At 37.6% G+C, this 27979-nt stretch overlaps 2 protein-coding genes across 5 annotated transcripts in view; one reads left to right on the forward strand and one right to left on the reverse strand.

Annotated features, from left to right (window-relative positions):
- LOC5575886 (neuropeptide F) overlaps positions 1-27979 on the reverse strand; it is a 101936-nt gene that overhangs the window by 22541 nt on the left and 51416 nt on the right. The window lies entirely within an intron of this gene.
- Positions 2531-27968, forward strand: LOC5575876 (synaptic vesicle glycoprotein 2B). Its single transcript, XM_021854171.1, has 6 exons — positions 2531-2788; positions 3145-3306; positions 14584-14746; positions 14836-14957; positions 26854-27265; positions 27326-27968. The coding sequence occupies exons 1-6, from the start codon at positions 2656-2658 to the stop codon at positions 27912-27914; spliced, it is 1581 nt and encodes a 526-aa protein (XP_021709863.1). The 5' UTR covers positions 2531-2655; the 3' UTR covers positions 27915-27968.

Raw genomic sequence — 27979 nt, forward strand, 5'->3', positions numbered from 1 at the left:
CTTTTACCCTACTAGTTGACATTATTAAAGTGTCGTCAACAATTTTTGGCGGCAAAACAAGATATTGCGCTATATTTCATACTATTTAAGATAATGGCTCATTCGGGGTAGTGGCGTTCGATGTAATGACCCTTCGAGGTAATGGCTTTTGGGGGTAGTGACCCATTCGGGGTAGTGGCGTTCGGGGTAATGGGTGGGAGCCCATTTTTCTACTTTAAAGGCATGAACATTCTGAAGAGCTATGTGCGAGATATATATTGTAGTCCTGTCCAGGAATCTGGGAAATTTTTGTTTAGCATTCTATATGAATCTTGTTTAGAATTCTATCAGAATCATATCTAGGATTATGTGAATGCTCTGACCAGGAATTTGTGAACGTTATGCCCAGGTTCAGTGTTTTAATTTGCCGAGGATACTGCTGGAGATTCTGTTAGAATCATGCCCAAAAATTCAATAAAACTGATGTCAATGATTCTTTGCAGGGCCGGATTTACCAATGTAGGGGCCCGGGGGGCATTATCTTGTGGGGGCCTTTTCCAAAAAAATTGATACATTTTGATACCTTAGTTTTAATTACCAGGGTCGAACTATTTTAAAACGTTACTCGTTACTGTTAACAGGTTAAATTCAATGTTTATGGGGCCTATTCGTCAACAACAAAATTCGTTTGATGATTCTCTTTTTATGGGTACCTATACCTATTATTCAATTTTTCCTTATTCTATTCATGTTTGATATTCAAGTTGTGGAACAAACAGATTTATTTAACAGTTTTGAATTGAAGAAATTTTTGTAGACCCTTCCCGACAAACATTTTTACGTAATAAGAGTTGAACCAACCAATCTCAAACATATTTCAGCTGAATGAACTGTTATTCAGCCACTAATGTTTGTTAGGTATTTCTCTATTTTAATGGAAGTCTCTAAATAGTCTTTATTTTTTATGGAAGATCTCTAAGGTATCTATTTTAATCAAAATGCTCTCTAGAGTCTCTTTTGCCCTCATCAGGATTGCAGTGAATCCTGATTCAAAATTCTATGAGCTCAAGAGAAAAAAAATCAAAAACTTCAATGCAGCTTTTTAGAAGGTTCTTTAAGAATTTTCTCTCACATGTCTCATGTAAAAACTTCAAGAAATCTTCTAGTGATTTTTCCAGAGATTTCATCTGAAATACTTTCAGGGACTCATACTGGGATCCCTCTAGATTTTTTTTTCTAGAGATTCTTCTACCAATACTCCCAGAAATTCTTCTAGCGATTTTGTAAAAGATGCTTAGAGGAATTTCTCCAAGAAAACCTTGAGCACTCCAACAATTCACCTCCAGTTATTTTCTCAGGGATTACCCCGAGTTTTTTTTTCCAAAGACTAGACTAGGAGTTCCTCTAAGGGTTTTATTTTTCACTAATCCTTCAACCGAATTTTGCAGTTGTTACTAAGGAAATCAATGGAAGAATCACCTGATACAATCATGGAGGACTTAGGCCTCTCTTGAAAAATATCTAAATGTATCTTTGGAGAGTTTCCTGGGTAATTTCTATAGTTATCCTTGTTAATATCCAGGTTATATTCTTGAGATATCCGAAGCAAAATGCTTGTAGAAAATCCTTAGGATAATTCTTGGAGGGATTCCACAGGAAATAGTAAATTAATCTTTGGAATTATCTCTGAATCTTTGGGAAAATACTTAAATCACAAAGAACAGACGTTCATCTTTAATCGTAAGCGTGTGTAAAGCTTTGTATTAGTCATTTCAAAATATGTCGTTATCCTCCTGTTACGCGGCGCTGTCATCAGAGTAGGGGGGCTTCAATTTTACCGCTTTTTACACTTTGGCGCTAGTGTCACCATCATAAATTGGCCACCATCATAAATTGCCAATTTTGTTCGAGCCTCAATGTTTGTTCTCTGTGCCTAAATTCTCACGAAATTCCTAGAAAAAACATGGCCCCTCGAACCTCCCGTGAATGCGGCCCTGGTTCTTTGAGAAACCTGTCCAACATTTTGTGAAGAATGTTCTTAATAAGTATTTTAAATAGTCCTTCCCAGGATTGTGCGAAATTACGCCCAGGATTTTGGAAAAGTTATGCCTAAAATACAGTGAAATTTAATTTGACACAACTTTTGTTGAAGCTTTTTTTTCTACTAAGCTGTAGAAAATAGGCTTTCACGTTACGGACTTCAAAACGGTCTCATCAAGCTTGATTATTATGAAAAACAGCTCTAATCCCAGCAACTAGAAAAAATAAAACAAAATTAGGCTGTCTGAGTTACCGGAAGTTGAAGGAACTGATTTGAATCTACCTAAGGTTCAGTCATGCATTTCTTATCAGCTGTTAGTTACTATTGCAGCATCAGCAGCTTTATAGTGGCTTAACCGTATCTCGTTCCACCCTTGGTGGCTGTTTTGCTAGTATCCACAATGATCAAGAAATGTCATCTGAGATGTGCAGTGCAAGATAATGACGTTGGGAGGGATTTCAGGATCTTATCAGCATATGGCGTACAATCGGCTGGAGGCAGTTGGTCGCTAGGTCAAGTTGAGAGACAAATAGTTGAAACCATTCAGCAGAATGGAAACGGGTTTTAGTTGTTGCTGAATAGTAGTGCTACCTGGAAGGGTAGATGAATTACACCTGTGAATAGAATTAAGAAAAATGGTACTTGCTGTGGATAACATAGCCGGTGGAAGGATATTTTTTATCGATCCAACTACCAATGGAAAACGGGACCAAACAAAAGATGAAGGCCCTAAAAGTCACACCTTCGATGAGGCAATCGATATTGTAGGTTAGTTTTGTTGAGTTACAAACAAAGGAAATGCGTTGTTATAGTACGAAAATTAAGCGAATATTACTTAAGTGTGATCGTAGTCAAATACCCATCTTTACATTTGTAAATCGCGTGGCGAGCAGGAAGCTGCAATATGTTCTGGGAAGTCGAAAACATGTCCAACCCTGAACTATCCTCGACCGATTCGGAATTTGAACTCGATCATAGTTTTACTGAAGTTTATGCATGGAATTATACGGAAAGTAAAATTCATGTTATAAAAGTTTTTTCATGTCTTTTTTCAGCCTATCATAAATTTGTTGGGTTCTATACTGTTACGTTACACTCTCTGGCATGTATTTATTTTATTTCAGGTTTCGGTCGTACCGGCTGGCAAGTGTTTCTGGTATCTGCATTAATTATGTTGGCGGTAATTAACGAGACCATGGGAATATCGATACTCATTCCTGCATCGCACTGTGATTTGAATCTCTCTGCTACCGATAAAGGTGTCCTTACTGGCGTAAGCTTTGCAGGTGAGTGTATTTGAGCTGAGTTTATAGGAGTTGTAGCAAGCTAACATGCCCCCTCTGACCGTTGGAAATGCTTTCGCTGTGAATTTTATCTTGCATTTGAATATTTGTCTTTAGAATTTATATTGCAGTCGACTCTCCACATCTCGATGTTCTACATCTGGATATCTCTCCCTATGTCGATGATTTTTCCGATCCCTTCATGCTGCATACATTTTCACTGTCAATATCTCGATATCCTGGTAAACCATGGTTACTAAACTTATACAATTTACGAAGACGAAATGACATCTGTTTGTTTATAATTTTCCTTGTAACGGAGTGATTTTCAATCTAGTATTCGTTATAAATTTGTTCTATGTCTCGATAGTTCCTTCGATATCGAGATGTGGAGAGGTTACTGTAATTGCGTCATGATAGAGATGAAGATTTTTTTAGTTCATCAAGCAATCAGGCTTCTATAAGCAGAAATTACCACAAATCATTCGCAGGTTTTATCAACAGTCTGAGGTCGATCTTGCATAGCATCTGCCAAAATTTGTCATGAAGATCAAAGACTTTTTGCCACGGATCTTACTAGCAGATCTACTCGTTATCATCAAATAAATATAGGAATTCGTCAAAAAATCTCTTCTGAATTAGTTCCACATAAACCAATAAGAACTTTTCCGTTTTTTTGAATTTCTTTAGATATTTGCTGATATTCTTCAAGCCTTATTCCAATAATCGCTTCAGGTATTATTCAAAAAATTGTACCTGCTGGTACCTTGAATTTATCCAGCAAGGATTTAGAAATACCACGTGATATTATTTTGAGAATATCTCTAGACCCTCCAATAGTTACTTTGTGGAATTCTATAGAATTTTCACAATTATTATCGTTGGAAGCTTTTCACTATAAATTGTCTATGGAATCCTAACGAAACTTTTTACAAAAAAAAAAACAAGGACCGTAATATGGGGTGAAGTTGATCAATTTTGAACGATTCTGTTCTATAATTCCTAGTAGGATGCATGTATTCTCATCCAAATATTTTTAAAACCTGTACTGGTTGGATGTTTATCGAATTATCAAACGAAATTTTTACGAATTGTTATCATAATAACGGAAACATTTTTTAGAAATAAAAAAATGGAATTTTTGATTCCGGGGTGAAGTTGATCAATTACTGTGACACGTTTTCTAAAATAAAGAGATATACTATTTACTAAATTTGGGATCACTGATCCCGAATCAAATCTCAAAAATCTTACAACTTGTTGATAAATCGGTCAATTTTAGAATTGAATGTTGTAAAATCCAGAAGACACCAAAGAAAACGCCTATAGGTATGCAATTTTCTTTGAAATTAGCAACTCGCTCACAAAAAGAACATTTTTATCTCTGAAAATGATTTTTTATCCTCAATGCAAATATAAAACTAGGATCACAGAACATATATGGAATGTACGAAACAGTTTATTTAAATGGTGTCTTTATATAGCCTTGGCAATAGTCGAATGTTTGGGGTAGAACCCTTCAACAGTTCATCGAACATTTCCTTAAAAATCTGTTTTTCCATGGTATAACTGTCTTGAACGACGAACCGAATTTAGAAACATCAAGAGCAGCTATCAGGTAATACGATGTGACATAACTTGTGATAATTGAAAACGGATAATAGCTCTCCTGGCCGTTCATAAATGTGGGTACGGGAATGATCAACTTCTCCCCACTGATCAACTACACCCCTAATTACGGGAATTGCTTTATGAATTATTTTAGGGATTAAAGCAAAGCGTGTACCTTAGACCCGTTCACTTTTTTAAGATACCTTTGATTATTAAATTCCGAACTGATTTATCAAAACAAGTTATCTGTCCCGAAATGTGCACCCAAATGTCTTCGGAAAAGTGATAGATTGTTGTGTTAGGCTGTTGGTATTTTCGAATTATTTTCAAAGTAATATTGAGGTTTCAGGCAAATATTTTGGTAGAAAAGTAAAAAATCTACTAAATCGATTTGATACATCTCCAAAGTTTAACAAATTTGCTCATTCATGAACAGATGCCTTGTTTTGATAATACATCCATTCATTTAAGTAACATTGCCACCGTTGTCATGCTAGAAATATGTTTCATAATATTGTACATTTAATATAAAAGCATGAAACGTACTCACCAAATTAACCATCCATCTTAAATAGAGCAGCTGTAAGCTACTTTCATCAGCATGCTCATTTCACAAAATATCACTCTGGCGACGCGAAAACATAAACTCGATTGCACACAGAACGCGTGCAAACTAAAACGAGAAAAAAAAATTCGGCGACGACGCAAAAAAAACACTTTTTTGTTGAAGATGAAACAAAGCTAAAACTCAAACCCTCAAGAGCACAAATCCCGAGAACCAGACAGCGGCTCAAGCTGAAAACTTGATCGATTATTCACCATCAGCGAGTGACCAATCGATCAAGCCTTCAGCCCGGCTCTCCGGACCTGCGCTCCTGAAAATTTGAGGTTCGGCTTCGATGCATATTCACCTTCTGCTTAGGCTTTAACAAATTACTGCCCAGCAGTTATTTCCGTTTTAGAAACTTTATTCAAAAACTGCACCAGCCGAATCTAATAATTTTCGGAGACGATAAAAACGTGACATCAATTTTCAACACATCCGTTCACGCGCGCTGCCTACTGCGATCTCCTATTAAAAGACAATTTAAAAGACAATTTACACCGTCTTCAGCCATAGGCTGCACAGACTGAACATAACTAACATTAGACAACGGACACACAGAACGACCAGTGGACCAGTGAAGAATTTTTCGTTTGACGAAAAGTTTTCTCCGACTGGGGCGGGAATCGAACCCACACTCCGTAGCACAATACGCCTAAACGACTGACGCCGCTAACCGCACGGCTACGAAGCCCACACATTACTAACTAATTGCGTAAAAGCTCAAAAACTTGATATGCAGTTGGGAAGCGCGCATAATTTTAATTTAATAGGTACTGAACCAAGAGAACGTTTTTGAAAATTCGTGGGATTGATTTGGAAGAAGTGAGAACTGTTATTAAAAAAAATCAAAAATATGAAAGCTGGGTGATGATGGATTTTTTTTACATGCTCATCTAGAAACTTCCAGAGAGGATACTTGTTTTAATTATGAATCGTGGTTTACGGCCAACCAGCCGAGTGGAAGTTTAACAACTACCGAAAAGCTAAACATTACATATAATTTGCAATTGGATTAGATGGACAAATTGATGTGAAGATTTGCGAAAAAGTTACACGTCTTCTCAGTGAGAATCGAACTCACGACTCCCCGATCTCTAGTTGGGGCGCGTTAACCACTACGCCATGAGAGGACTCATGAACGCAGAAGTTAACCTGAATTCGATTTCAGCTCAATAATCACGTGGTCCTCTTTCGCAAAGTGCACCTCTTTCGGAAGAATTAGATGCCCATCCAAACACAACGCTTTCTATATATATCCAATGCCTAGCCCGAGAGCGCATTGTTTTTTAGATATAAGAATAGCACACTACACTAGCCAGCAACTGCGCTGGCTGAGGTTTCTATTGTGTGGGCTTCCAATGGGTCGCGACGTTCTCAAACGACCGGTTACGGAACATGAGTCCGTTGCTCGATAAATACTTGTTTTAATTATGAATCGTGGTTTACGGCCAACCAGCCGAGTGGAAGTTTAACAACTACCGAAAAGCTAAACATTACATATAATTTGCAATTGGATTAGATGGACAAATTGATGTGAAGATTTGCGAAAAAGTTACACGTCTTCTCAGTGAGAATCGAACTCACGACTCCCCGATCTCTAGTTGGGGCGCGTTAACCACTACGCCATGAGAGGACTCATGAACGCAGAAGTTAACCTGAATTCGATTTCAGCTCAATAATCACGTGGTCCTCTTTCGCAAAGTGCACCTCTTTCGGAAGAATTAGATGCCCATCCAAACACAACGCTTTCTATATATATCCAATGCCTAGCCCGAGAGCGCATTGTTTTTAGATATAAGAATAGCACACTACACTAGCCAGCAACTGCGCTGGCTGAGGTTTCTATTGTGTGGGCTTCCAATGGGTCGCGACGTTCTCAAACGACCGGTTACGGAACATGAGTCCGTTGCTCGATAAATACTTGTTTTAATTATGAATCGTGGTTTACGGCCAACCAGCCGAGTGGAAGTTTAACAACTACCGAAAAGCTAAACATTACATATAATTTGCAATTGGATTAGATGGACAAATTGATGTGAAGATTTGCGAAAAAGTTACACGTCTTCTCAGTGAGAATCGAACTCACGACTCCCCGATCTCTAGTTGGGGCGCGTTAACCACTACGCCATGAGAGGACTCATGAACGCAGAAGTTAACCTGAATTCGATTTCAGCTCAATAATCACGTGGTCCTCTTTCGCAAAGTGCACCTCTTTCGGAAGAATTAGATGCCCATCCAAACACAACGCTTTCTATATATATCCAATGCCTAGCCCGAGAGCGCATTGTTTTTTAGATATAAGAATAGCACACTACACTAGCCAGCAACTGCGCTGGCTGAGGTTTCTATTGTGTGGGCTTCCAATGGGTCGCGACGTTCTCAAACGACCGGTTACGGAACATGAGTCCGTTGCTCGATAAATACTTGTTTTAATTAAAACAAGTATTTATCGAGCAACGGACTCATGTTCCGTAACCGGTCGTTTGAGAACGTCGCGACCCATTGGAAGCCCACACAATAGAAACCTCAGCCAGCGCAGTTGCTGGCTAGTGTAGTGTGCTATTCTTATATCTAAAAAACAATGCGCTCTCGGGCTAGGCATTGGATATATATAGAAAGCGTTGTGTTTGGATGGGCATCTAATTCTTCCGAAAGAGGTGCACTTTGCGAAAGAGGACCACGTGATTATTGAGCTGAAATCGAATTCAGGTTAACTTCTGCGTTCATGAGTCCTCTCATGGCGTAGTGGTTAACGCGCCCCAACTAGAGATCGGGGAGTCGTGAGTTCGATTCTCACTGAGAAGACGTGTAACTTTTTCGCAAATCTTCACATCAATTTGTCCATCTAATCCAATTGCAAATTATATGTAATGTTTAGCTTTTCGGTAGTTGTTCCAGAGAGGAGCTTATCATTTTTCTTTGATACATGTTTTAAGTTTGCATATTTGCCTGACAAGTGGAAAAATGCCAAGGTTGTACAAATTTTAAAACCGGATGAAAATGCTGCAAAAGTTTCCAGTTATCGTCCAATCAGCTCTAACTTTTTGAAAAGGTAATTTTGAACGGAATGATGATCCATGTCAACGAAAATTCAATATTTGCTTATCAACAGTTTAATTTCCGACGTGAGTATTCGACCTCATCAACTTTTACGTGTTTCAAATTTGATTTGACAAAGTTTATATGGGAATTACTATGGGAAAAGCAACCAACTTATTCAATCGGTCATAGTATTTGCCTATGTGCTCTTGGTGATTAGAATTACGTTGATACTGTGAGATACATTCATCAGCTACAACTTTGCCGAAGACCGTTTTCAAATCGGACGCCTCAGTAATAAGTTATTGATTTATATCCAGTCACAAATTCTTCAGCAGTGCTCATTTAACTTCTGAACAGGCAACATTGCTGCACCTGGCGCAAGAGATAGCACGCACAAATCATGGCTACTATGTTTTACTGCATATATCCAGTGATGCCTGCAGAGCAGCCCAATAATTATAGCCAAAGTTTTACAACTCGTTCAAAAATCAATAACTAATTACTGGGGCGTCCGATTTGGAAACGGTCTACGGCAAAGTTGTAGCTGATTATTGTGTCTCACAGTTTCAACGTAGTTCTAATCTACAAGAGCACATGGGCAAACACTATGGCCGATTGAATGAGTTGGTTGGTTTTCCCATAGTAATTCCCATATAAACTTTCAAGGGCTTGTGCAGTCTCAGTTTTCATCCAAATGAGCTCAAATTTTGGGAGGACACTCAGAATTTGATTTAGAATCGAATTAGCGGTGTGGAGCAAAAACGGTTTTTTGAACCACTCTAATATATATATATATATATATATATATATATATATATATATATATATATATATATATATATATATATATATATATATATATATATATGTTGGGAATGAGAATTGGACCACCCTAGATATGTGAGCAATATGGAATTGTGTGAACGATACGAATGCTTTGTATTTAAGTTAGGTAGGGTGCCGGTACCAATGGTTGTAATGTACCAGTAGATTGGACTATGGAATAATACGTACATTTTTCGATAAAAACGACATGTGTTATTTTTGGTGGATAGATCGCCTCTAGTTTAGTCGATTTGCCAAATTTCAGCTTTTTATTCTATCAAAAAGTCATATAAATAATTAATTTAACGCAAAAAATTTGCTCCCTTGCACCAATAGTCGCCGTCGTGTTCCAGTAGTGGATCAACGGATGGAATCAGTTTTTAAAATGGATGTATAAAAATGAAGAAAAGTCCCAGCGATGATCTTTATGCTTCATTCGAAAGATATTAATTGCTGTTTCGAGGGAAAAATGTAAAACCCATGTAAAAATTTACCATTTTGTTCAAAATTCCTTTTATCATTCCCGAACGTCTACTACTGGAGCACTAGCGCAACTACTGGAACACGTGTACCAATAGTGGCTCAAGCGATTTTAGGCTCAAAACATAATTTTACCACTCTTTTTATATTTTTCCCATATAGTAGAGATTGAAATCTTTCTGTTGACGCCAAAAGATCTCTGTTAAGGCTTTTAGTTATTTTGTTATGATTTTTTAAAGCTTAGGTAGTCCACTAATGGCACCGGCACCCTAGTTGATATTGTGCTCCACCAGTGATCGGTGTTGGCTGGGAGCAATAAAGAAGTTGAATTGAAGTGTTACGTTTCGATGTCGTAATCCGAAAGATCTGTGGGCTTATCGGTTCAGATTTCCGGAGACCAATAAATTGGGGGCTCGTCCGGGAAACCAAAAGCCAAAGGATACGCGTTCGAAAACGTTAAGTGAAAGACAAGTATCGCCGATATGGAAGCTGGTTTGTTTCAGCAAGATGAAGCCAGTGATGGTTCCCAATGGGGAAATACTGGTGTGTTTCACTACACGAATCTTTATGATTACTTTGAAAATCATATGATTCACGTCAATGCTGAAGTTTTGCGGATAAGTGCTGAACTCATCAGTATGAATCAAGAATTATTAGATCTTAAGCGAAAAAACTACGAGTTAAACTGTGAACTATCAAATATGGATTATAATGTAGTGCCCGATAATGAAGAAACGAACGTAGTGAATAATATTCAAACAAACGATGGTGTTGTGTACCACAATGGTGAATGTACGTATGTGGATAAAACAGTTGAAAACGATCGAGCGGTTGTGATGATAAAGGCGGTAAATTTACCCGCACAAAAATGTTCACAAAGTAGCATGCGTAAGAATCAAAATAGGAGCAAATGCGTTTTGAAATGTGTACGAGCTAAAAAGTATCATAAGCAAAAGCAATGGAAAACTTTCATCGAATCGTCCGCGGCATGGTATGGTGTTGGGTACGCTACAATTGTGAGGATTGTCCCAAAGCGAATGTACTTTTGCAATGGATGTGAAAATCTGGACGGTGAGAATGTTGATAGTGCCGACGACGACGACGACGACGACGACGAAAACGATGATGATGATGATATCGATGATGCTGAGGACAGGCTTTTAGTACACCATCGGAGTCCGATGGTGGTCAGGATGGCCGAATGTTGGGAATGAGAATTGGACCACCCTAGATATGTGAGCAATATGGAATTGTGTGAACGATACGAATGCTATTTAAGTTAGGTAGTTGATATTGTGCTCCACCAGTGATCGGTGTTGGCTGGGAGCAATAAAGAAGTTGAATTGAAGTGTTACGTTTCGATGTCGTAATCCGAAAGATCTGTGGGCTTATCGGTTCAGATTTCCGGAGACCAATATATATATATATATATATATATATATATATATATATATATATATATATATATATATATATATATATATATATATATATATATATATATATATATATATATATATATATATATATATTTTTTTTTTTTTTTTTTTCAGCATACATTGTTAGAATAATCCTCAGTTATCTGACAAATCATACACTTCAGGTTAATGATTGGAACTCCAAGTCTGAAATACTTCCTGTAAGAGCTGGTGTTCCTCAAGGCAGCCAGGACCAATATTATACCTATATTATATTTTCACATCTGACTTTGCGGATGACACAGGCCTCTCCGCCAAAGGACAAGGCTGCGTGTCATCTGTAGTAGATTGAAAAAAGTTTGTATATTTCCTCAAGGCAGCCAGGACCAATATTATACCTATATTATATTTTCACATCTGACTTTGCGGATGACACAGGCCTCTCCGCCAAAGGACAAGGCTGCGTGTCATCTGTAGTAGATTGAAAAAAGTTTGTATATTTTCTCTTCATAGGGTGATGTGCTAGTATCCATCGTATTAAGCATTGATCAGTGAGAACTGCAATTTTCCTAGTATTGCAGTTAGCGGACTTTGGGGCAAGTGTGCCATAGGGGCAAGTGTGCCACCCCTGCTTTTTATAAAAACTACAATATATATTTTTTCTTTGTGCTTAACAATATGTTCCTTCATAGTTCACAATATAATAATCAAAATATGATGAACATTGCTCTATTTTACACGTATTTACATCGATTTTTGCAAAGACAACCAAATTTGAGTGGATTTTTATAAGATTTCGTTGTTTCTAAATAGCATGGTAAAAGGTAAATTATTACCAGATTTTTCTAACGTACTGTACATCGTGAAACTATTCAAATGTGTAAGTTATTGTGGCATTTGAACGAAAAAAGTATTTAGTTTTGCATACAAAATCCAGTTTGGTTGAAATGTATAGTTATTGGGGCAAGTGTGCCACCTATTTGGTAAACAAACATTGTTGAAGTGAAATTTATAAAAATGTAAACATCATCAACAAAATCATAATAATAAACTAAAATGAGGCACCGGTAGTGGTTTCTGAAGTATAGTAGGGGAATAACTAACATGTTTGCCCCCCAAAGTGATTTTATCTCAAAATATTCAATAACAATATGTTTTTCGGCTTATTAGTACCGTTTTACATATCTACATCAATATTTTACCGTTATTTAGTGCTGATCTAGTGTAATATTATACATATTTGCCGTAATATAAGGGTACTACTTGTATAGAATGGAGACAAAAATAATCATTTTAGTTATTCGAATGAGTAATAGAGAGTTACGCATGTTTTGAACCTTGTTATAAAGCACCACCTTATTACGGTAAACTTAAAATTATTTTTTAAATTATAGATTAGCGTCTGCTTTTTAAGTAATATTAATAGGAAATAAAGAAAATTGCATTACAAGTAGAATTACATGCGATGTTCATTCGGTGGCCGTCTTGCCCCATATGGGTGGCACACTTGCCCCATAGTGTCGAAAAATAGGTTATTTTGGATGATATTTGAGAAGCTCCAAAACCAATACTTTTTGAAATTATTTTCATTTCAAATTGCACAGTGGTTATGAAAAAATGTGAAACTATCATCATGAGGCTAAATTGGTGGATTTTATAAACTTTGGGCAAAGTTAGAGAACAATTTGCTTAAGGTGGCACACTTGCCCCAAATTCCGCTAATGATGCTGATACAAACCGATGCCAAAAAATTCTTTCTCAAAACGGCGTTAGCATTATACAATAACATTTTGATAAATCTTGATCTCTTTTTGGAAATAATGCAAAGAAAATGCATCTTACCGTATTCTCAATCCGTCGTATCGTTTTCAACTCCGTCGCAATCAGTTTCCAGATTCGTCTCACAACTTACGGCTCACTGTGTGTATTGAGTGGTTAAAACACAACATATCAACGCTATAATAAAATGATTTACTAGAATATATAGATCTACGGGCATCTCCCTCCATTCCTTCAGCATGATAGAATATACTAATTTCCTTTAAAATTAATTGTTCGTCATCAAAATTCAGCCCGAACATATGAACACAATTTGACCGTACAATTATGGCATTTGCTCACAGTACAGCGAAAACAACACAATCAAAGGAATCGTATTTTTACGTCGAGCGTCGCGCACACATTGATGCACACAAGCTTTTTTTTCTCAGTACGACGGATTGAACTTTGTTTACATTCTCAATTATACGCGGCGGTTGAGGAAATTTCGTAAAATTTGATGATTTATTGAAGTTTTACGGCGTGTGATTGGAATAAAATCCTTCAGTGAAGAAGTACGAAGGTTTTCCATAGTGAAAATAAGTGCCCGGCGAAGTAAGTCACCCACGGGGGCGGGAAGAAACTTGTGTTGGAAAGTGGTGTGGCTCAGTCGATCGCTAAGCATTTCTCTCAAATCGTGTTCGTCCATGCGATTTCGGTGAAAAAGTTCAAAGTGGATGATTGAACTGAAGTTATTTACCAAAATACAGTAGTTTATTGCATTTTTGGTGTACAAGTGTACAAACCAACAGCTTTCACAAAATTACACTTGGATAATGAATCTATGTTGCAGGTAAGTTTGAATATCCGCCGTAGTGGAACATTTAAAGTTTGATACGACGAATAGTAGCGTTTACGTCGAAGAAGAACAAAACCCTTCTTACGAAAACGAAAGATTTCTCCTAACGCTTCCAAAACTCAACTTATAATATTTCCACAAAAACCAAAAGCTCTTCAATTGACATCTTCAAGTAGACATGTTGTCAAGATGAGAGAGGTTCAAATGAATTGGTGAGATGGAATTAAGTATCTAGGGCTCATGCTAGATAAAACATATCTTTTAAAAATCACATTGAGAGCATTCAAGCCAGTTGGTATGGGTGTTCAAATGTTTGAAAGAATACCATTCCATACTTCAACATTTATATCCGATTGATGGGGTTTTATTATAGTATTCCCGAGATCAAATATTGAAATTTCAACAGAAAATTGAATAGAATTTTACTGCTCGGATGGCCACTACACCTCATCATCAAGTTGATTTTACGGGGCATTTGCTTTCACTGTTTGCATTGTGCTTTATCTATAAACCGCCGTTGGAGGTGCAACCTTCCCCACAAATAGTGCCAGTGCACTTAAAGCTCGTCTTACCGGGAAGCTAGAAGTGATGCTAGGATGTGTGTAGAAAACAACTATAATAAATTCTTTTCTGTTTTTCCCTGTTTTCGATCTCATCCGTGTGCCACCCCACAACAACAGGTATCATCTTGACGTCGCATTTGTGGGGTTATGTGGCAGACACCAAAGGGCGAAAGAATGTGATCGTGCTTTCGCTGGTAATCACTACACTATGCTCGCTGGTGTCAAGCATGGCTGTTAATTTCACTACCATTGCGGTGCTGCGGTTGCTGGTTGGAATGAGGTAAGAACCATTTGTTAAGTTGTGTGAATAATGAATTTCTACTGTTTGAAGCTGCCTTAATCATACTGCTTTTTTTGTATTCCTAACAGCATTTCCGCACCATCTGCAACTATTTATGCCTATCTAGGAGAATTTACCAAAACTGACAAAAGAACTGTGGTAATCTCGTTTGCCAGTGTGGCAGTTGGATTGTCGTATGTCTTCACCGGAAGTAAGTATTTATTTATTTATTTATTTATTTCATGTTGTCAATCAGAAGTAGACCATTTTGTTACAATTTTAAACTTAATATTATATAGTTTAAAAACGTTATTTTCTAAATCTAGTTCGAATTTTAATATGACATAAATTTTTGTTTTAGTTCCGATTTCGTCATAGTAAAGTCAATGGTTTCGCAATGTTTATTGTAAACAGACATTATTCGATTTAAAGGCTCAAATTTGGCATAATTTGTGCGGTGATGGTTTGTATAAAAAATACTACGACTTCGCAGTTGTCTTGAAGGAGTATAAAAATTTAATTTTGACAAAAGTGTCATCGAGTCAATACGATGCGAGACTAAATCGTTTACGAACGAGACCATTGTAAATTCGCGACGTTTTTTCAATGTTTGAATATTAATGAGCATACATCGTGCTTCATAAGATGGTAGAGGTAACCTTGTCCAACCTAATTTTCGAAGTGCGAACAACAGAAATTGTTTTTGAAATGATTCTATACCATTTTCATGGGTTTATGAAAATGGTGACTAAACTATGCTACAGTATTCTAAAATTGAACGCACATAGGTTATGTATAATGTTTTTATAGAGTATGGATCGTGAAAATAATAGCTAAGCCGTTTTATAAATGCTAGCATCTTGTTTGCCTACTTGATAATTGTATTATAGTGATCTATAGTAACTTTGGAATCTAAAATCACTCATAAATCTCTTATTCTTACGCATTTTTCTACTAGTTGATTCCCTAGGTAGACTGTTGTGATAGGTATACTACGCTCTCTACTAAAGGATATAGAATTACATTTTTTCACGTTCAATTGGAGAAGGCTTTTGTTGCACCATTTGTAAAACATATCAATTTCATTTTGAAAAGTATGTATATCTTCATCGTTTGCTATTTCAAGAAACAGTTTCATGTCATCAGCATATATGAGAGCTTTCACTTTTTTAATAATGAAGGAAATGTCGTTAACGTATAAAATAAAGAATAATGGCCCTAAATGAGACCCTCGAGGAACTCCCGATGTAACTTTAATTGGAATAGATTTTACTCCTTTGTATCTAACTATTTGTTGACGATTAGTAAGATAAGACTCTACCCATTTAAGAAGGTCCGGTTGAAATCCTATTTTTTCTAACTTAAAAAGCAACATTGGTATGTCAATGCGATCGAAAGCTTTACTGAAATCTTTATAGAGAGCTTCCACGTGATAACCATTATCCATGGCTGTCAAAGAATAATGAATGAACTCCAGCAAGTTTATGCATGTTGAGCGTCCCTTAAAAAAACATGCTGAGTATGAGTTATTCTGTTTTTAACCATATCGAATAAAATTTTATTTATTATTGCCTCGAAAATCTTTGGAATACAAGAGAAAATGGCTATCCCACGATAATTACGTATGTCAGATTTTTTGCCACTTTTAAAGATCGGCACTAAAAATGAGCTTTTCCATGTTTCGGGGAAACTACCTGATTGCAGAGACATATTGTAGAGCCAAAATAGCGGAGATGCAAGTTCGATTGATCTTCTTCTTTCTGGCGTTACGTCCCAACTGGGACAAAGCCCGCTTCTCAGATTAGTGTTCTTATGAGCACTTCCACAGTTATTAACTGAGAGCTTTCTTTGCCGATTGACCATTTTTGCATGTGTATATCGTGTGGCAGGTACGAAGATACTCTATGCCCTGGGAATCGAGAAAATTTCCTTTACGAATAGATCCTCGACCAGTGGGATTCGAACCCACGACCCTCAGCATGGTCATGCTGAATAGCTGCGCGTTTAGCGCTACGGCTATCTGGGCCCCATAAGTTCGATTGATAACATTTTCAAAAATACAGGTGGAATCCCGTCAGGTCGAGCACCTCTGGAGACATCTATAGTTTTTAGTGCATCTAAAATATCATGTACTTTGATTTGGTTGACGCAAATGTCTTTGAGGATTTCCGGAAAAAATGAGAAATATTCACGATCTAGATTATTTTCCGAATAAGTAGTGTAAACGTCTTGAAAAAATGTTGCAAAAAGATTGCAACTTTCTTCAGGGTTCATACCAATTTTATCATCAAGGTGCATTTCAGATGGAAAGTAGACAGATTTGGTTTTTGTTTTATCGTAATTAAAGAAATTTTTAGGACGTGATTTCAATTCACGCTCAATTTGTTTATTATACTCTTCAAATGCGGTATCAATGGCATCAATGATGGGCATTTTTTTTATTATCGGACAGGTTTGGGCCGGAGGTTCTCCGATTTGCATGAAATTTTCACCAGAGGTAGAGCTCGTGGATACATGACCAAAAGTGAAATTCAAAAAAAATATAGTGGCCTATTTTCCCGGAAAACTCTAGATGAATTTTCACGATTTCTCTATATACCTCAAACTTTGAAAATTCATATCTCCTGAACTATGCATCGTAGAACAAAAGTTTTAAATGAAATCGAAAGGAAATTTTCTCAGCAATCTATTAAAAATATAAAAAGAAAAAGATTTCTCGGAAAATTTTTCACCATCGAGAAAATTGTCGGAAAAATAGCGAAAAAACTATCGTCTGTATCATGAAAAATTTTCAAAAAAATAGTTTTTGTTTCATCAATTCATACTCTAACTTTCGTCCATAGACGCCAAAGTGGTATCTTTTACCGTTTAGACGACAGAACTGAAAAACCGATGACCACCCGCACGCTTCCCATAGGAAAATGTGTTCTATTGTGGGCCTCATAACCGTTCGCCAACGGCGGCAGTAATTTACACGCATTGTAAGTGTAACACAGTAAACCATCCTTTCCTTTCCAGTCAGAAGAAGCTTTTCGTCAATCGGACCATTGGTCAGTTGGGTGTTTTGTGTGCCCTTCATCAGCAACGTTATTTAGTATTAAAGCTAACAGCCTCTATGAAAGCCGCACGGGAAGTTCTTGTTACAATCAATCATTATGGTAACGTTTGAAGGATCAAGATCCACTTTCTTTGAAAACTTCTGAAAGTATTGTTAATATGTTGTTTCGGCCAGGACGTCTTTCCTACGTTGTGTCTTTTACGATACAACGGACGGCAAATCAAGCAAACGGCTTCACTTTAACAGATTTATTACCACTGAGAGGCAGCATGCCTACTCGGCGGAGAAACGAAAGAAACTACATTCTTTCAAATTCAATGGGTGCGCCTTATATAGGCGCATGATACGGCCAGACAAAACATACAATAATTATTCATTACGCGCGTACGCTTCTCAATACAGTTTGGCGCGCTGTTGGGTTGGCGCCAACTGTAGAGGCTGCACGCTGACTGGCAGTAGAATATTCCACAGCAGCCATCAATGGAACAATAGATAGCGTCCCTGAGTGTTATACAGTTGATTGATATTATATACATGCAAATACTATACTATATTCTTCCAAGGAACAATCAGAATTTATATCAAATGTATCACTTTGTATAGAAAACAAAACTGAAAATTTATTCGCGCGCTTTTAGTTAATAATCTAATCATTTGATAAATTGAACAAAATTTGAAAAAAGCAAGAAAATTACAAATAGCACTTTATGTATGCATAAATATTCTTTTTGCTTGGTAACTATATGATACTGAGGGTCAAGCATGGGAAACACTCACTCAGTAATTGTGTTTCCCTCAATCGCTTCCACACACAGTCGGGAGCGAGAAAGCCGTTTTTTTAACCAAGCCGAACGTCTCAATTTCCAGTGCCCATTCTGCTTCTTCGGCGAGCACTAAGCGAAACAAAAAACGGCATCTGATCAGTCGAATGCAATACCGAAATTCGGACAAAGGACAAACATTTGAAAAGGGCCCAAGAGGTCTTGAGGCTTTTTTCAGAAACGTTGCTGTTGAGCCCTTTTTAGCCCGCCCACGCAAACTAACCCCACTATCAGCAAGATTGGTGTTAGCTCTTCCTGGTAGTGGTATTGGTGAGCGTGATCGAGTTGAATTGAGTTCAACAATGTTTACCAATGGCGATGTGCCCTTTTGAAATGTTTGTCCAGGAATGATTGTTTACATTCTGATTCCGTTCGAATGGCATTCGGGTTTGAGTGCTAATGAGCGTTCACTGACTGGCAGTCCACACCACGGAATGATTCAGTGAGTAGGAATCCTCTCAGTCAGTTCAATGCATTCGGCAAATGGATACTAAGTGCATTAAATCGTGCCTCGCAGATACAAGTGTATTGGTATTCACTTCTCTTCGCGTTCCTTCCGATTGTCGCTTTTACACAATCGGTTTCGTCGCTTTCATGCTACACTCCGCCTAAGACGGTTCAGCTATCACTGAATGTTCGATAGCAGCAGATTTTTTGCTATTTTCAATCGGTGGCGTTCGGGTGAGTGAGTGAATTTTCCCATGCTTGCTGAGGGTCAGTTCCTATTACCTATATTATTAAATGTTAGGATCGTTTTCAATTAAAGACTGTTGGTCTCAATAGTAAAGGTTACGAATAAAGGACATACAAAACACCCAACAGACCAAAGGAGAGTGCTCCGATTGACGAAAAGCTTCTTCTGACTGGAAAGGAAAGGATGGTTTACTGCGTTACACTTACAATGCGTGTAAATTACTGCCGCCGTTAGCGCACGGTTATGAGGCCCACAATAGAACACATTTTTCTATGGGAAGCGTGCGGGTGGTCATCGGTTTTTCAGTTCTGTCGTCTAAACGGTAAAAGATACCACTTTGGCGTCTATGGACGAAAGTTAGAGTATGGATTGATGAAACTAAAAATATTTTTTTGAAAATTTTTCATGATACAGACGATAATTTTTTCGCTATTTTTCCGACAATTTTCTCCATGGTGAAAAATTTTCCGAGAAATGTTTTTCTTTTTATATTTTTAATAGATTGCTGAGAAAATTTCCTTTCGATTTCATTTAAAACTTTTGTTCTACGATGCATAGTTCAGGAGATATGAATTTTCAAAGTTTGAGGTATATAGAGAAATCGTGAAAATTCATCTAGAGTTTTCCGGGAAAATAAGTCATCATAATTTTTTTGAATTTCACTTTTGGTCATGTATCCACGAGTTCTACCTCTGGTGAAAATTTCATGCAAATCGGAGAACCTCCGGCCCAAATTGTCCGATAATAAAAAAAAAAATCCCCTGGTATCAAATTGAAAAGTACTAATGACGGGATAAATTTTCATTTAATGAAATTATTTACACTTTAATTTGCTATCACAAGATAATTGAATTACCGACGAGTCTAAAACAACTCTATGATTTCTAAAACGAGCTTCAATGAAACACCTTAAATTAAAAACTAAATATCAACCTCGGCAAACCTTTTCATTTTTAGCGCCAAATGAAAGGAAAAAGTCAAATTTTTCATTTGAAGCGACAATTACAGATAGAGTAAAGAGCTTCTTGGGCACTTATATGATTCACTTTGGCATGGTGTGTTTTTCTCGGTCGAATAATCTGAAATTGTCCAATAAGAAGTACATCAGTACGACACATATTGTGGCCAAAGATGAGCTAGATTTAAAAATACCCTGCCGAAGTGAATTAAAAGTACAGGTCGGACTCGATCATCCGGGATTCAATTATCCGGAATTTAAGACTCGTTTATCCGGAGTATGTTTTTTTGATATTCTTGTTTTTAGTTTTTATGCACAAAATTGAGATAATTTAGATCAAATATGTTTTTCTTCTTGCCAGCGTTACGACTCAACTGGGACAAAGCTGTTCTAGTAATATTTCTACAGTTAATCGACCACTCTTGCATTGGTTTATAGTTTGACAAGTATGTGAATAATCTAGTTCTTAAACGTCGTCAAATTTGCCAACCATAAATAATTTTGAACCAGCGGTATTCAATTCAACCAACCTCAGCTTGATGTTTTTGAATAGCTTCACTTTTCCGCAACGAACATTACGATATCAAAATTTGATTGAACATGTAATTTATTTGCGATTTAAGGTGAAGATGAATCGAAGCCAAACCTCAAATTTTCATGAGCACGGATCTGGAGAACTAAACATTCATTTAAGCTGAAAACTTAATCGATTGGTCACCACCAGCTGCCAAGTAAAGTTACATAATTGTAGCCAAATTTAGCCAGTTCAGCCAAGACAAGCTGCACAGATAAGTTGAAAGAACAGCTTATTATTAAAAGAAGGGTGAATCATCTATGAAATGAAAAATATATGAAGATGGTGCATTTTGACATGATCAAGTATGAAGATATCTTAAGACTCCTCTTCGTTGCTTATGTATTTTGAAAGAAGAACCTCCCCTGTCCATTATCGTTGGTGATCATTTTAAATCTTTCAAGTCAAAATACTGACCAGAATGACCGTAAAACGGTTAACTGGACGAATGAAAATGGCGAGAAATAGAGAAATATTTTTCCGGTAAATGGTCCTTCCGGGTAATGGTTTTCCGGTAAATAATTTAATCCGGTAAATGGTTTTCCGGTAAATGTTGTTCCAGTAAATTGCATTCCGGGTAATGTCGGAGAACCGGCTACGCCACTGCATCATATAAAAAAAATATTAAAATTTATGTTCTTTTATCTCAGATTTTATTTTTTCTTCTAGATAATCGATTATTCGGAGGATTCGATTATCCGGAGTGAAAAAAAAAATCAATACTCCGGATAATCGAGTCTGACCTGTACCAAGAATAGCATCCGTATTCCTACCATCAATTGGGATCTCGAGAATATATTAAATGTGGAATGATTTTTGAACGGCGTGATTTGAGCCCACGATCCTCATTAGGGTCTCGCTTAATAGCTATATGTTTATAGCTCAGGATTTTTGGGCCCCAAGCAGACTCGCTGTAATAACTAAATTTCCATTGAATGGTTTAGCAATAGATTGAATATTATAAGTGTAACACTACATTGCAGAGATCAGGTATCATACATTAGTGGGAGGGACGTTAACAAGAACGAGTATTTCAGGAATCTCATTTGGTGGGCCTAAAATTTATTTTATTTTGTGTGTAAACGGCATTTCTTTCATACAAAGAAAACAAAATCTTATATATGCAGATGACATAAAGCTCTTCATGAAAGTAAGTAATTCTAGTGAATGAAATTAACTTATTCTTCACTTGGTGCAAACAGTCTACTCGGACTCAATGTAAAAAAATGTAAGTCAATAGCATTTAGTCGAAAACGTGTAACATAATCAATTGAAGTTTTTTTAGGAAATCAACTAGCGCAAAACTGTAAAAATTTAATGGATTTGGGCGTAATCCTAGACTCTCTTTTGTAGAACATTATTATTCTAGTATACTTGGTTTGATTAAGTGGTTAAGCAATATTTTCAAGACCTATATACTTTTAAACTGTTGTACATTACATATGTAAGACTAATTCTGGAGTACTAACACCTAGTATGGAACCCGTACCATGCCATACACGAAAAATGCATAGAACCATGTCATACAAGAAAAACGCAGTACAGAAGCTATTTCTTTTATACGGTCTTTGGAAATTAAATAGGATTGTACTACCACTTCCGTCATATGAAGCACGCTGCATGCTCATCAATTTAAAAAAAAAACTTAAGCATCGCCGGGAATGATTCTCTTCATCAACAACTTATTTTCGAACCTTGTAGACATTTTTTTAATTCTTTATTAGTATCATTTCAAACATTACATTCATTTGTTCTAGATGTTCTGTGTTTGGCAACACTATCATTCTAATTTGGTAAAACAAAATTAAGCTTTATTAACAAAATATTACATTTCATTTGCCAAAGCAGTTCTATTGAATTTCTACAATCCTTTCTAGAAGAGAAAAAGAATAAACATTTAATTTATGACGACAGAACTAAAGGTTCGTTCTACGTTGAAAGGTACTTGAAGTGCAGTGTTATTGGCAATCACGGCAGTCGACACGTTGTCGTTGACTTTCGACAGCCTTTGCCTTCAGCATTCACAACAATAGCGATCAAATGAACGTACGAAAGAAAAATATCATTTGAAAGCAGCTGACCACGATGGTGTCACCAGAAAATGGTACAGTTTTGTTTATTTCTATCGTTTTTCGTAATAAGAGTTGCTTCCCTTATTTATGTGTCATATTCGACATAACAAGCAAGATTAAACACCCAAGCAACCACAAGTTCGGTTGAAAGGGCATGTTATGGCTTAATCAGCTTACTTTTTAAGTAATTAACCGGACTTTACAGTTCATATAAAGTTCGTTTAAGTTTGATTTTTACCTTCAAGTACCAAATAAGTTCAATTCGTTGCTTGTTCTAAACTTTCAAGTTGTTGATGAGTTCATGAGTTACTTTTCTGAGGATCAAGTTCATTTAATGTCCGCTGTGAACTCTTAATCAGCGAGAAAGTTTCACTGAAACTAGATTTATACCAAAAGTGAACTACGGAGTTCGCTGCTTAAGTACAATCCGAACTATTGGTTGCTTGGGCAGCGATTGTTGATCGGGTATTTCGCAAAATTCATGATTTATGAAAATGTCATCGTGTCAGAAGACATTCAATCCACAGTTTAGTGTTTTTCAATGTTCATTCTACCGCTCGTGCTGTGTGTGAGAGGTGACGATAGCGGATGAGTGTAGAGAAATAATTTGACTGCTGACCATGCAAGCGCAAAGAACGGCGCGAAAAATGTCGAATGTCTACAGCACTGCTCAAGTGACTATAAATCACCTGAAAAGATCAAAGGTCAAATAAATGATGCACTTGAATTTTCTCCTCTTATCGTCATGAAATAGCGAACTAAATCATTTGTCGGAAAGGTCTTCCTTAGGATTTTATTTTAATTCGTGTTAACGAAATGGAACTAAAGTACAGGATAGCTTTGTAAGAAACTTATGTTTTCTGTCTAAACAACATTTATTGGATCGACTTGAACATATCTTGGATCCTAGAGGTGATTTCAGAACCTCGTTGAGTGCATCAAGTGCCAACAGTGTCGCGAGAATGCTAGATGCATATTTTTTTGATGGTACTTCTTATGCTTAGAACGTCTGTACTGTAAGAGAAAACCTCATTTTTTGTGTAAATTGTAAAAGCAAATAAGGCATACTATTGGTACCGTAAAATCGGGTGTAATTGATCAGAAGAGTGAAATTGATCATCGTATCACACGATTTCATTTATTCGTAATGGAGCACAAATATCAATGTAAGCTGCAGTAAATGAACGTTGTTTGTCGTAACTATTGTCGAATTGTGTGTTGTGAAGTTTTTTTTTGCGTTAAAGAATGTTTATTACTATGAAAATAATGTAAAATTTCAAAATCATGAACGGTGCAGTATTGACAAACACCTATAAACTTCTATTTATAAGCAAGGATTTGAACATGGTATAAACTTGAAAGTTTGTGAGGATGCTTGAGATATATCCCCAAACCAGATTTCATCACCAAAACTCGTACCAATTAGCTCATATGGTTGAAATAATTACATTTCTGTTAGATATCATTGAATTCCTTAGGAAATTGCATACATTTAGGCGTTTTCCGCGTAATTCTTGAAATTTAACTATTCGTTATTTATATAAATATTGCATTGTTAAGCATTTGACAAGCATATTTGGATTCAGGGAGCTCAAATTTATCATGTAGAGTTGTTTTGAAAACTAACAATAATGGCATAGACAAGTGATCAATTTCACCCCGAAATGAGTTCCTCTGATTTTTTATTTTAGAGATGTTTCTTAACACTAAAATGACATTTGTTAGAAAATTTCGGTACATAAGTCGATGAGGCTCAACTTTGTTCTTGTTTTCCTGCATTTAGTTGTTTGGCATTGTTAATATTATTGAAAACAGACTAGAAAAACCGTGAAAAATGATCAATTTCACCCGAAATTACGGTACCTCGCGTATCTGAAGGAATAAAAAAGAGCCCTTTGTGTGGTCCTTTGCCTTCTGCACAGCAACTCCTATCCCTACCTCATCCTGGTACAGGCCGGGGTACGAACAACCTTAAGGAAGATCGGGTAACCAACCCCGGTGGGAACTCTGATTGTACGCTGACAGGGAAGGAGGGAGCGTCTGTACTCTATGTTAGGAGCGGCTCACAACAGCGTTGTTGAGGCCTTCGACTGATTGATTTCGTCGCCTCCAAGAATATGGCCATTCATAGCACCTACTTCCAACATAGCCTTCCGTGCCGATACACTTGGAGATCACCACAGCAAACAGAATCGCAAATCGAACATGTTTTGATTGATGGACGGCACTTCTCCGACATCATCGACGTCAGGACCTATCGTGGCACTAACATCGACTCCGACCACTACCCGGCAATGGCAAAGCTGCGCCCAAAACTCTCCATTGTTAACAACCTACGTTACTGACGTCCGCCTTGGTATGACTTTGAGCGACTGAAGCAGCCGGATGTCGTCACAGCATACGCCCAGCATCTCGAACAAGCGTTGCCGGAAGAGGATTCACTCGCCGAACCCCCTCTCGAGGATTGCTGGAGTAAAAAAAGCAGCCATCAACGTCGCAGGTGAGAACATTGTTGGGTACGTTGAACGGAGTCGACGGAATGACTGGTTCGACGAGGATACTGGAGGAGAGGAACGCAGCGAGGGCACTAATGCTCCAGCAAAGTATTCGACAGAACGTGGAACGTTATAGACAGAAGCGGAAGCATCGGACCCGTCTGTTCCAGAAGAAAAAGCGCCTTCTGGAGGAGACGAAATGCGAAGAAATGGAGCTGTTTATCCGCACCCAAGAAACGTGGAAGTTCTATCAAAAACTCATCGCATCCCGCAGAAGCTTCATACCATGAGCCGGAATGTGCAGGGATGATGATGGGAACATTTTGTCGAACGGACGCGAGGTGATCGTAAGGTGGAAGCAGCACTGCGACGAACACTTGAATGATGCTTAAATCACAGGCACGAAGGTTCAAGGCAGCGGAAGAAATGACTACGTCGGAATGTTGGCCAATAGCAACCAATAAGCTCTCACTTTGAGGGAAGTTAAGGATGCCTTTCAAGAGCTCATGAATAACAAGGCAGCTGATTGTCAGAATCTGCAGGACTGAACAGCTACCGGAGAAGTGGAAGCAAGGGATTATATGCCATATCTACAAAAAGGACGACAAGCTAGAATGTGAGAAATATCGAGCGTTCACTATCCTAAATGCCGCCTACAAAGTATTATCCCAGATCATCTTCCGTCGTCTATTACCAATAGCAAATGTATTCGTGGGAAGTTATCAAACCGGTTTTGTGAACAGCCGTTCGATGACGGACCAGATCTTTACAGTACGGCAAATCCTCCGAAAATGCCGGGAATGTCAGGTCCCTATGTATAACAGGTGATGCCTAAGGGCCTGATATTCCCGGCATTTTGGAGGACTGGTTTTAAAGTGGCATACAACAGTATCGACCGCATAGAGCTATGGAGAATCTTGGACGATAACTGCTTTCCCGGGTATCATGCGGAGAGCCGGGTTTAACAGTCGAGGCACGACTTTCACAAGGTCCATTCAATTTGTTTGCTTTGCTGATGACATGGATATAATCGGAAACGGTGACAGGAATGTACAGCCGCCTGAAACGCGAAGCAACAAGAGTCGGATTGGTGGTGAATGCGTCGAAAACAAAGTACATGCTGGTGGGCGGAACCAAACGTGACAGGGCTCGCCTAGGAACCAGCGTTACGATTGACGGGGATACCTTCGATACCTTGGATCCTTAATGACGGCGGACAACATCATCATGATGACGGCGTCAGCTTAATCTACGTAATTTTCACAGTTTTTATAAATTTATATAAAGTTATTACTCGATTCTAGACCTGCATTACCAAACTTAACCGCTTTATCTAATTACCCACTTATCTACGATTTCAAATATAGGTTGAGTTGCATAGCGTCCCGTTATTAAGTTCTCCTATATATTTTTTTCTAATCACGGTTCATTTCAGCGTTCGGTTGGATTGTGCTCTCTTTCGATTGGCGAGTCAATATCTTAGACCTGGTGGAGTTTCGACCTTGGCGGCTTCTCTTCATTCTGTATTCACTGCCGGGTGCGATTGGGGCAATTTGGCTGATGTTCCTGCCGGAGAGTCCCAAGTTTTACATTTCCCGCGGAAGGGATGACAAAGCGTTGGGAATCCTTCGGAAAATGTATGTGGAAAATCACCCCGGCACCACTGAAGATGACTTCCCGGTGAAGAGATTCACACCGGAATTGAACGAAACGGTGGATTGTATGAAACAGGATGGTTGTCTCAGCATCTTGAGCAGCATGTGGAATCAAACCGTGCCACTGTTCAAACGGCCAAATTTGCTCTATTTTTCTGTGTGTTGTGCTCTGCAGTTTGGAATGTTTGTGGTGTAAGTAATTCAAATAAATGATTATTAGGTTTACTCATAAAATGTTCCCTTATGTTGCAGTTCAGCAGGAATGGGCTTATGGTATCCGGAGATTGTAAATCGCGTGACGAAATCGAATGGAAGCGATTCCGCAACGATATGTGAAGTATTGCGAGGGATTGAGTTACCTGAGGAAGATTTACTGTTCGAAGTTGAACTTGAGTGCAACGATCATGTCACTAGTGATGTCTTCGTTTATGTTATAGCACTTGGTTCTATTTACACTTTCCTGTATTTGGCCATATCAACCATGCTCCAGAAATTCAGCCGTGGATACATTTTGGTTATCAATCTATTGATATCTGGTGTATCTGGAATGTTACTTGTGTTCATAAATGAACCATATTTTGTGTTGGTGTTGTTCTGTTCTTTTATGGTATTTGCCGGTATTTCAATTTCCATAGTAAATGGAGCAGCAGTTTCGCTATTCCCAACTAGTGTTCGAGCCATGGCAGTCTGTTTAAGTTTGATGATGGGTCGTCTGGGAAGCGTAGTTGGAACTAATATAATTGGACTGATTATGGAGGAAAATTGCAATTTGACTTTTATTTTATTTGGGGGTTGCTCTATATTCGGGGCTGTGTTAGCTCTTATCCTTCCAAGCCGATAGTTTTATTTTGCTATAGTTTGTTAAAATCTAGGTAAATAAAAAAATTACAATCAATTGTGTTGAGT

The sequence above is a fragment of the Aedes aegypti genome, chromosome 1, assembly GCF_002204515.2.
Source record: "Aedes aegypti strain LVP_AGWG chromosome 1, AaegL5.0 Primary Assembly, whole genome shotgun sequence".
In the NCBI taxonomy this organism is placed as follows: domain Eukaryota; kingdom Metazoa; phylum Arthropoda; class Insecta; order Diptera; family Culicidae; genus Aedes; species Aedes aegypti.